Genomic DNA, 12,132 nt, shown 5'->3' with positions numbered 1-12,132 from the left:
GCTCAGCAATACTTTTCAGAGCTGTTAGGTGTCTCACCAGTCCTAATATATAATACAAGTTCATTTATATTATAAAAAGAATTACTTGCATTGCTTCCTTCTTACCAGCAGTTTACATGTCAGCAGGCAGACAAAGATGTATTCATTGCATGGCAATGGTATCACAGAGAGCCCTTGTTCAGGTGGCACCTTGAGCTCTCAAAATCCCTGACTAGAGATTGCTTTCTGAATTAAACCTTCTTCACATCTCCACCTTTCCCACCGACTCCAGGATGTTTCAAGGGTCAGTTTGTCCTTATTAGGTTATTATCCTTCTCTTTCCCCCACCTTGGAGTGATCTTTGTCTGGGCCTGATCAGTCAAAATGCAAGAGGCTCATACTCAATTGCAGATTTGAGCAGAAACTCAACCACAACAATTTATGTAAAGAAGCGTCTTCCTGGTGCTGCATTCCTGTTACCCAGCCACACCTCTGCCCTTCTGAGGAGCTTACAAAACCAGGAACCTGCTTAACAAGTTCACATCAGCCTTTTATTACCCACAAGCAAAGACAGTTCCCCCTTGTACTTGCTACAATTCAGTTCTTCCCACCTCCTGTCCTCTGGCATTATGTGCTCCTTGCTCTTCCAACTCTGCCAAATTCACTTTTTACCTCACACCAAGCAGAGACCATTCTTTGGATCACTTTATCCAGGCAACTCGCTTCACTCCTGAAGTGCTCACTCCCCACGAATCTCATGACCTGAGTTATGAGTAATTTTTTGATTAACTTTTATAAAATCCAGTGTACAAGTGCTCTTTCAGAAAAGCCTGATGGTATGGGCCACTCACATCCATGGGAAAGGTAACCTTAGATTCCCTGCTGGAGTTCACAGGGATGGCTATTGCAGCTTTTGTTGTCTCTAATGAAACAGATCAGAAGCTACATTACTATTTTTTAACAAAACTGCCAGCCTTTCACTGGTGGGTTCTGTGAGCAGATACCATAGTGACATGTGGAATTAGAATGTACCAGGCCCAGCCTTCCTTCACTCACAGCAAACAGTGTTCAGTGCAGGCAAGACTGAAACCCTAAGATGAGAAGTGAGTGCACTGGGCAGGGCTGATAAAATGTGTAATTGACATTACCAAGTTAAATATTCACCATCAAGCATATACATTTTGGAGAGGCAGCAAATAAAAGAACAGCTACAGCCAATGGACACCAGAGCTGGCATGTTTCCTCACAAGGTTTGTTTCTTCTTCCTGCCAGCTTCTCCAGGCTCACTTGAACAATGAATATACCATTTAAAGTGAAAACAGCAAGAAAGCAAATAAAAATTTGAACAAATGTAGCAAAAGACTTGAAAACACTCTGATTATGAACCTGATGGGGTTTCTTGGTCCATTTAACATTAGGGCAGAGATGTAATAGGTGGAATATATACTGGGATGGAACCACACACCAGGTGTCTTCTGGTGAAGAGTAGAGTTGAGCAAGCAGAAAAGCTCAGCAGTCTTTGATACTCCATGTTTGAAAAATGGGATCATCTTTGATCCAAGTCTGGCTCTTCTTTTGACTTGACAGCCAAGGTCTCTGCGAGGTTGTGGCACTACCTACCCAAGAGATCAATTCTTTACCTGCCTGTGATCTTTTATATTAAGGACTGTAACTCTGTGGATGAAAGTAGGAATTATAGATGTGAAAGACAAGTTCCACCTCACCTGAAATCTGTGGAGCTCAGTCACAGTGGGGCAGAGCTAAGCCCTGTCCCTACGAGTGCCCCAGAGCTGCAAACACAACACACAACCCATGGATGGATACCTGCATTGAGCTCACCACAGCTGTTCACATGCACAGGGGATGTAACTTTGCAGGATTTGAGCCAAAATGCAAAACTGATTTCTTACCTTGGCTTCACCACGGTGCTTAATGCAGACAAAATACAATTTCAGAAGCAAAAGTGAAGTTTTTAAAGAAACCAACTGTTACAGCAACTACAACTCAATAGAACAGCAAACAAGATTTTATTTACTCACTGCTTTAAGGCTGCATATTCTAAGCTTTTGCCATGTGGTCTTAGAAGTGATGAAGTGAAGCATTTGGTACAGATCTTGAGGATCTGACAGCATTGCAGCCAAGAAAAGTTATTTTCTAGTTCTGTTTGACCCAACACCTGACAAACCCGTGTTTTCATTAAGTACACGCATGGAAATGGTTGGGAAAAGTCACATCAGAGAGCCTGGGCTATTACTGGATTTAATTAAGCCTGTTAGTAAGCACTTCACAGCCTTGCTGTTTTAAAGGCTTTAGACACTCCAGGGCTCCAGAGCAGTCAGTGTGCTGTGCTGGCTGCCCCCAGCTATGCTCAGTCCTGGGTTCATGTGTTCCATGCATTTAGCCTTGCTCCTCAGCCCACACAGGACAACCTCCTTTAGGAGCTGTTTCAGCTTCTCAAGAGCTGAAGAGCATTTTGAGCTTGTGAGAAAGGCTGTGCTTTGGCAATGGGCTGTAGGAATTGTGACTTGTTTGTACTGCAGAGATGTTACTACTGCCTCAAGCCTTGAGAAAATTCTCAAAGCCTGATTTGTGTGACATTGTATCTGGTTGTTCAGTTCCATTGTCTGAAGTCCTTAAGTCCATAACCACTTGTTCCTCCTCAAAATTCCCTTTTCAAGGCAATATTCATTGCTTTCTTTCCCCAGTCCAACCCCATCTTCCCTTTCTCTGGTGTCAGGGCTATGCTGCAGGCAAGAGCTTTGTGTTTGGCTGCTTCCCAACAGTCTGACCTGCAGCTCCAAGCAACTGCTCCAGCACACAGGGTTATCACACTGCCCAGTCACTGCATTGCACTTGATCTCACTCATTCTTTTAGGGATTTATCTCCAAAGAAACCCAATCCAAGATTCCAATATACAAAACCCCAGAGGCAATTCCTCGAGATTTTAATTGTTCTGCCCAGTTCCCAAGTTAGAAACTTCTTTTAAGGAAAATTACATGTAAACACAGCAGGTTTTCCTAGCAGATAAGAAACAAAAATGCTGGTGTAAGGCTCTAGTTACTACCAAAATAGAATGTTACCTGTCAAATTAATGCACAACCTTAAATATGCTGAGTAACAGAGATAAGCAATGGTATTAGTAGAGGTCAGCTTTCTTCTGAGCCTTGAGAACTCACATTTCTAAACCACAGAGAACTCATTCTTTTCATGTGATAATTCACTGCATGATTTAATTAAATATTAATATCTTTAGAAAAAATTAATAAATTGTATATTACTGCTTCTTGCTACAGTGATCAAGTCCATGCCTGAAAAGCTGCACTTCAGAGATGAAAGTTGCAGATTGCTTTCAGAAAAAGTAACATGTAAGACTGGAACTAAATAGGATTCATTTCAATATATGCATAAAATGACTTTAGTGATAACTGGCAAGCCAATGTCATGCTTAAACCCTTTTAGACTCCATTTCAAACAAACCACAAGTGAAGATCTAGGGGTTTTTTTGGATGAAGCTGTTAAGAAGATAATATTTCAAAGTTATGATGTGAAACTCCTGAGAGTGAAGCACCCAGAGCTGCAGTTATTTCTGCACCACCACCACCAGCAGATAAGCAAAGTAATGACATTGGGCAGGTTTCACCTTGCTCTTCAAACTGCCAGCTTATCTGAAATACAAGAGGTGAAAATGTAAAACTCATAGCAGGGAACAGCAAGTTGTGAATCAGCTCTGCCAAAAGAAACAGAAATATGTACTGGACAATTGCAGTTTTTTAGCAAAGGCTACAACCTTCCTCTGAGGTTTCTTCTGTGACAAACAGCCTGGAATATGATCCACATCTGTGCAAAGCAAAGAGGGGAAAAAAAATATGAATCTGGATGTCCTTTAATTAAACATAACAAGATGGCCTGTATGTAGTGCACAGATTTGGGACAGCCTTTGCTGTTAAGTGAAATTCATCTGTGAAAACCAGAAAATCTACTACCTGCACAGATTTGTGTTTTATTGGTGGACAAATATGGAAGAGATCCTTGAAAAGTACATCCAGAACATATTTGGAAATTTTCTTATTTAACTTTGTTCCCCGAATGTTCCAATGATTTGGTGCTGACAGCCCATCTTGCCTTACAAATCCACAGGAGCTCTGTAAGAGTGCAAGTCTGAGCTAATCATCTGCAACATGAGGGGAGGAAGACAAAGTTCAGGCCAGCCTTATTCTGCCAACTGCAGAACATTCCAGCTGTCTGAGCTGTTTACAAGTCAGGAATATAGTTGATATAGATTATCCCAGATGGCACATATCATTGAATTATTTATTTTTAAATGAGTAACTGCAAAACTACATCCATGGGAAGTATTTATAGTGCACACAGTTCTTTGAAAGAGCTCCCCAGCTTGGCAGTCTGTCACATGCACAAAGCACATGGTGATTAAATTCAGAGTCAGTAATTGCCAGTTCCATCCCTTCAGGGTTACAACAGAGCTGCTGTCGGGCATTTGCTCTCTACCAGCAGAGACACTCAAGGTACAAGCAGCACATCAGACAATGTTCCCAACTCAAGTTCACATTCATATAGTTTCACTACCCAAAATGAACATTTTCTTCTAAACATTCTTCTTTGCTTCTCTGGCATTCTTGCTAGCCAGAACTTTTAAAGTAGTTACTAAAAATAAGGTTCTGAGTGTCAGTGTTCTGTTCAAGTATGAGATCTGTAAGCTAAGCCAGACTGCCATCCTTCACTGAGTTACACCTGGCTTTTGGACACAGTTTTCTTTCCTAACAGTAAAAACACCCAGAGTGAGATTTTTACTTTCTTTAATTTAAAGATTGTATTACAGAAAAGTTTATGTAAGGAATCCTTATAAGGATTAACTCTTGACATAATATATTGCCAAGATACAGTGTAGCTGCAAGGGCTCCAGGTGAACCTTCATATAAGTTGCTTTCTTACATACACAGTCGCTGAACAACAGAAATTGTATTCCCCATCTGTAAGAGAACACAGTGGTATTGAACAGTCCTTTTAGCAGTGTGTTCTGGTTTTCCCAAATTAGAAACACGCCCTAGTAAAACTGTGAAATCCTACTACACAGGAAGGTGATAGAGATGAACTTTTGAAAGATTGCAACTGATGAAACACTAAAATGAAAACTAAGGAGTGTTGATTATGTGAAATGGTTTCTCTTTTACTGGCAGGTCAAATATACTAAGAAACGTACAAATCTTTTTGATAATCTAATTCCAGATGAACTCAAAACACTGAAGAAACATACACAGGCTAAGAGAATTCAATACTGTTCCAAGGCACTTACTGAATCTCCGTGACCAGATGAAAACCAGAACAAATCAGGTCTGACAATTAAACAGTATATAATATAAAAATAACCTTTTGCTTACAATTTACAAAATGCATTACAATCTTAATCTCTGCTAACCTGCAATTCTGGCTGTGTGTGTCCAGCAATTTTTGTAAAAAACCCCAGAAACTATTTTCTAAAACTTCAGGGCAAATAACTTACAAATAAGGTACACAAAAAATTTAGATCATGCAGAGATTTCTTACATCTTCTGTTAATATTTTATGATTGCAACTTTATCAAATTATATACTTACTTGCCTTGTACATATACAAAATAATGCATACATGGTAATCAAATGTTAGCAAAAAGTAGTCCATAAACACAATCTGTCCAAAGTATTACTATATTAACATATGTCTACAAGCAGCGTGTAACAGGGTTAAAAGACATTAAGGCAATAATACTTGAAGTTACAAAATAAATCATATGTAATACTTTCTCCTAAGTGTAGTAAGGCAGGTAGATGGCCCCAGCAAAAGGTTGTTGTAATACTGGAATCCACTGCTGTGAACCATGTGCCAGGCTCTGCGTGGGATGCACTGCAAGGATGTACCATTGACAGTCAGATCTACACTGCCCCGTGTTAGTCGCCCCCCAGGAAAGTGGAACTCTATTTCTCTAGCTCTCAGTGGCACTTGAGTTTTCCAGTATAATTTATTGATAGTATGTCCATTGCTTCTTGGATCATGTCCATTCTGAGGGTGGCTCTCTTGGTCCCCTGGGCTTTGCACAGCGGTTACCAAAACCTAAGGAAAGAAATGCATTTAATACTTCTGTCTGCTGGGACAACACAGGCTCACAAAGGCTGGCAGCAGTCAGAAGAGCACTGAGACACAGCTTCAGCTCTTACAGAATAGAAAACAACTTTGTAATACAAGGAATGCACTCTGGCCATAGGAAATACAGATATGAAGAATTTGGATACCATTGTAGTTCAGTACTTAAACCTCACTGGAAAGTACTTTGCATTAAATACAGCATTTGTTATATTTTTCCCCCTCCTTTTCTGCATACCTAAGCTGTTATCAGGTATTATTTCTGGAAGTTTTCAAAAATTTACAAAACTTTACAAAAATTATAACCCATTTGACAAATTCTATATTTTATACACTTAGTTTTTTTCAAAGTGTAACATTCTTTTATCATTTATTCTGGGGAAAACTTCTTCAGCACTGCTGAAGAACTGCTGAAGGTTTATTTGTCTGGGTTCTGCACCTCAGTGAGTTGGAGGTGGCAGCAGTAGCAGCTATCCAAACCAGTACTGATAGCCAATCCCCTATTTAAGGCATCTAGTGATTATATTTTGAAAGAATTGTAATTACCAATATCTGTTACTTCTGCAGGAAATTCTGAAATTTGACCTCTTGTGTCAGTGGAACCAGAGAAAGGAATCTGAGGTAAAATGTCAGTTGGTGTTTTGTTGCTTCGTTCAGGACGATCTAGAAAACACACAGACCCCTCACTGTAACATCCCCTCAGTCACCACTGTGCCAATGCCACTTGTTATTACACTCCAGAAAACAACTGGCAGCAAATATTATTTACAAAAACAAAGCTTTGAAAGACAATTTCTCATTTCCTAAAAGCAAAACTTGAAAATTGTTTATGAAGTAAATGTTCAGTGACAGCAACATATTCCTGCTTTCCATATCTGGATTATTATTTTGTATTAGTTTGTATGGATACTGAAATCCCACATAGCATCTGTTTATAGCAAAAGCTCACAGTGCCATTTAATACATCAACATAAAGGTTTCAGTTCATGTTTTTTCTAAACTAAAGGTGCATACACATCATAAGTAACAATATATTTAGTATAATATAAGTATATTTGACAATATATTTAGATACCTTCAGAGCAAACATCAAATTCAGGCAAATTGTTCAGTAGGAAAAATGTATTTTGGAAAAAAAAATTAGAAAAGCTTCCACCACTTACCAGGTAGTACAGGTGAAGTTGTTTTCAAACCCTGTTAATGAGAGAGATATAAAATAATTACACAAACCACTTCCAGAAAACTAAAAGAAAGACAGAAATGTAAGATTATGAAAACATCACCAAAAATCATAATATTCATGGAAATACTAATTTACCTCTACATTTTTGACTTGACTCAACATTGATAAAAATGCTATAGTAGTTAGTATGAGAATTTACAATTAGAACCTTAGCATTTAATAAAAATTTGAAAATATGACACTGCAACTTATTTGCAAATTTAGGTAGATTGGTACTCACACTACATTTACAGTGCCTGAAAATTCACATGTCTTTTTTGTCATATTTTTAAGAGAGATATTGGGAGCACATGAAAAAGGGACAAATGCAAAAAGGACTTATGTGCTTTTAAAGTTTTGCCAACTGTTCATGCAGGATGACTCTTAGCTGGATGAGAGAAAAGTGAAATCTGATGGGCAAAAATGGTTTAAAATAAATATGGACACAAGGAAAAACCATTTTCAGGCAGCAAAACAGGTTGCCCATAAGAAGTGTCCCTCCCTGGAGGTTCTCAAGACCCAGCTGGAAAAATCTCTGGTTAGCCTGGAGCGAGGCCCTGCAGAAGTTTAGATGAGAGTCTGCTGTTCCCTTCCAGTTTGAATTGGCCTAGGATCTATTAAGGGCAGACAGCAAGCTCCCTAAAAGCAGCAGATTTACACTCTTAAGGCCATAGTTTAACATATATTTAGGAGTGCTCCTTTTAAAAACACCGCTGACCTTGGAAAAACAGATCATTTATTGGAAAGAAAACATACTCTTCACATCAATTCAGCAGCTCAGGCAGAGGAAAACCTGGCCAGCTGTAGATGACCAACAGCTGCAAGTCCTCACAAGTATGGATTTCACTTGTAGCTGCCCAGCAGAGCAGAGCAGAGCAGAGTGATGAGCACTTACAGGGGAGGCCGTTTGCTGCGGCTGCTGCTCCCGCAGCGCGCTCCGCTCCGACCGCGCCGGCCCCGCTGCCTTCAGCGACGGCGTGCCTGGGGAGAAGGAACCAGCTCAGCACACTGCTCATCTCCTCAGCATGAGCCCTTCATACACACCATTACAAATGTGCTCTAAACCTCTAAACTCTTTTTATTTTTTTAAGATTAAACGCCTGTAAAAACATGAAAATCTCTTTACATGAAAAGTGCTCCAGAAAAGGCAAAATGCCACAATATAACTCAAAGCACAAGAGTACTGTGCTTGCATTGTGGGTGTCATTTTGTTCCTTTGGAGGCTCCTAATGAACAGGGAATTGGCTTCATTTTCAAAAACAATTTAGAACTTCTGTTACATCAGCTGGGCAGTAATAGTATGTGTTTTACAGATCTCCTAAGTAAACATCCAAGTCAGGACAGCCACACCTGTCCTTTACTGACATGGTGCAAAAAGACAAACAAAATGAAAGTGGTTTTAGTGATTCCAGTCCTGGAGAGAGATTTTTAAAGAAAGGAGCTTTGTTCCTTGTGTGGTCACAGAAAAGCAACAGGTCCATAATAGCCAAAGGATCACTTTGACTCTGAACTACCTATGCTTATACTGCTCAAAGAACACATTTACAAAACTTCAGCATTTTCATGCTGAAAATATTTAGATTAACTACTTGGGCCAAATTTTTTTAAATTTCAAAATGACACTAAACAAAAGTGTCAGTAAACTATATCATTTTAGCTTTTCTGGAAAGTACCAAGCATCAACCTAATTTATCACTTCATTTCAATTCATCTGTTTTGTATTCTGCCATTGCCAGCTTGATGAATGAACTATGGCAATAGGAGCACATCATCTGTGTCAGCTTTCTCTTGCAGTTACCCTTTTGACACAGTCAAAGAGTGAACTACATAAAACTTGACTAACTGGGCTTGTTCACTACATGCAGTGCAGAATGAAGTGTCATCATCTTTCCTTTGCCCAAGAAAGGGGGATCAGATAAACACAGTTCATGTGCACACCCACTCCCTACCTGGGAGCAGTAGGAACTAAAATAGCTGGGAAATTCCCTGACCACACTGCATTTTCCCACTGTATCATCTCATTTCCATACCCTGCAGACTGAAAACCAGCTTTACTAATATTGGAGTCCCCAATTACTTAAATATCATATAACACCATAGTCAGAAAATGAAAAATAATTTCTCTGTGTTCAAGGGTGTGCAAAAGTTAAATAAGTTAAATCCCAAAATAAGCCACTGCACATGCTAGATTTCATTCCATTTTATAAATTACTCCAACAGACTAACCAAAAATCAGGGGTACTCAAATACAACACTGACATGCTCTTCACATTTCATCTCCAATTATCAGCAAACATCAAAAACTCACTCTGTTCACTTGCTACTACAAATGATTCTGGTGTTCTTTCTGGGAGCGGGGGAGAGGAATCTTCACTAGCATCAGCATCTAAATCAAATATGACATTTAGATAAGTTAAAATACATAGATTTTTCTCCTAGAATTTTAGAAGTTGATCTTTTCATAAATGCAGTAATCTTAAACTTGGTATAGTATTTAAAGCAAAATAAAAATTTGCTCCAAGTATTATAAAACATTTTGGTTTACCACACTAACACTGTGGAGCAACTTCATCTACCAACATTAACTTCACATTAAGGCAATAGGATCAGTCTGTGTGTTATGCAAGCAAGAAAACAAAAACATTTTCAGTCTAAATAACATGGAGGAAAAAAACCCCTCAGTAACTCAAATGAATACTTTTTGTTCATTCTTTCAGGTCTCAGTTTTGCTTACCAAGTCCATGCTGAGGCCCACTGGCTCCCACACCACAGTTAAACAGCCTGGTGCAAGGTTCACCAGGCCAAAGGGTAAACAGGAGCCAGAGATGGCTGCTGTTGGTGCCAGTAACACATCCTGTCCCCAGCCTGCTCCCTCTCACCTCCCAGGAGTGCACTAACACAAGCCATTCTGGCAGCAAAAGCCCCTCTCTGACCTGCTAAGAAATTTGGAGTGGTAATTAAAGGTTTAAAACAATTTAAAGTAGCTGCTGCCATAAGCAATCTCATCTGACAACTGTACTCTGCACAGGATTCAGAAATACAAAAGACAAAGACACATTTTAACTAATAAAGCCATGAAGCTTGAGCTGCCAGCATCCCCAGCTGCTGCAGGGACAGAATTCCATCAAGTTGTACAAGCCATCATTTTCCAAGTGACTTCTGAGGCCTGCTCCATCTCAAGTTTACCAAAGAGTACAAGAAAACCTTCATTAACAGAAAGGGCCTCTATAAAACCATCAAATAAAGTCACCATGGACATGCACTAACTGAAAGGGAGTTTTTAGGGTTTTGTTTCGGTGTTGTTTCTGTTGTATTGTTCTCTTTGTTTTTTTCTTTTCCTTTTGCCTCAGGGTACAACTACTTTTCACTTCATTTGAATGAAAAGGGATTTAACCGTGTGGTAAGATCGTGCACACAGCAGTTCTGGTTAGGCAATCAGGGTGCTGCTGAGTTCACAGACAAGTTTCACTGGTGATGGCAGCCACATTCCCAGCTTCAGACAGAAGAGTCCTGAGCCAGTATGAAAATGAGAAAGCCACTGTAAACAGGGTTTAGGATCACTGGGGCAAAGCCATCTAACCCTATCTTCTGGAGTGCCAGAGGGATTACAAAACCTACAGCCAGAATGTAAAATGGGAAGTGTTCACTATCAAACAAACGGAGAAGAGATACACCCTTATTAACAAGATAAGAAAAATTAATGTTAGAATTTTAATCAATTCCTGTGAAATCATCAACATACCAGCAGCACAAGGGCTGTACTGTTATTTCAAGACGTTTCTGACACACAGTTACATAAAACAAATCTAGAGTGACATTTCTCCAATTCTTTATCATATTTATGACATATCACTTATTTTATTTGCATGTTCTTACAGCATCTACATCATGAGATGCACAGAGAAATGATAATTTCCAAACAGCGACAAACAATGATTGCTCTGGGAAAGAAGAAAAAAGTCCTGGCTAAAAGGAAAAATACAATAGCCTGCAAATCTATGAAACAGATCCAAGGAGGACTTCTTGCAAAGTTGAAATAATTATGACAAAAGGACTTTGTCAGCTTTGCAGAGCATCTTTTAAGTCACAGTGTTAAAGATATACAGGTATGTGCAAGTATTGCCCTATGTTTACACAATCTAAACCAAAATCTATAGATCTATAGGTACAGATCACAATATCTATAGATCTATATGAAGATCTACAGAAACAGATTGTTTTAAGGCTGCAAAACAGTTCATCTCTGGATATATGACTTTTGGTGAACATTCAGTTCACAAAGCCAGAATTTTTAATTCAGCTGGTTCTGCATCTTGCATCACACTGAGCCCCATTTCACTTCAGAAAATCATGAAGTCTGCACAGACTCCTGAGGTGAGGCCATCATGTCAGCAGCTCCAAGCACAGCAGTCTGAGCTGGATCCAGAGGTTCATGTTCTTCCTTCAGCTCCACAGCTTTACTTCTTGTTTTGTTGGGCTTTGCACAAGCAGCTGCCAAGGCCTGATCTCTTCTTCCCTGCTCTGTCCTCCATCTGCTCTAAGTGAGCCAGCCTGACTGAAATCTGCACCTGCATGTTTTGGGACCCTTCTGCCTTCAAAAAATGATGTTCTAACTTGCAAAGGTTCACAAAAAAAAACCCTCAAAAAAGTCGTAAAATATAGAAATCCACTAAATAATTTTCAAAGTGCTAATAAAAGAATAACTTGGATTTTTAGATGAACAGCTGTATTAGCTTGTCACCCCCAGCCATGTACAGAAAAAGAGGAAAGCACAGCTAAATATTTACAACATCAT

At 39.3% G+C, this 12,132-nt stretch overlaps 1 protein-coding gene across 1 annotated transcript in view; it reads right to left on the bottom strand.

The window, feature by feature from the left end:
• Positions 1-4,777: 4,777 nt before the first annotated feature.
• PTPN12 (protein tyrosine phosphatase non-receptor type 12) overlaps positions 4,778-12,132 on the bottom strand; it is a 69,796-nt gene continuing 62,441 nt past the window's right edge. Inside the window, exons 14-18 of the mRNA XM_063155576.1 lie at positions 9,646-9,723; positions 8,233-8,318; positions 7,279-7,309; positions 6,662-6,778; positions 4,778-6,085 (exon numbers count right to left, since the gene is read on the bottom strand). Of these exons, the coding sequence (XP_063011646.1) occupies positions 6,024-6,085; positions 6,662-6,778; positions 7,279-7,309; positions 8,233-8,318; positions 9,646-9,723 (374 nt within the window). The 3' untranslated portion in view covers positions 4,778-6,023. The remainder of the gene's footprint in view (positions 6,086-6,661; positions 6,779-7,278; positions 7,310-8,232; positions 8,319-9,645; positions 9,724-12,132) is intronic.

The sequence above is a fragment of the Melospiza melodia genome, chromosome 4 (assembly GCF_035770615.1).
Source record: "Melospiza melodia melodia isolate bMelMel2 chromosome 4, bMelMel2.pri, whole genome shotgun sequence".
Lineage (NCBI taxonomy): Eukaryota > Metazoa > Chordata > Aves > Passeriformes > Passerellidae > Melospiza > Melospiza melodia.
Note: the sequence above shows the minus strand (reverse complement) of the source record. Positions and strands in the feature narration are given on the sequence as shown.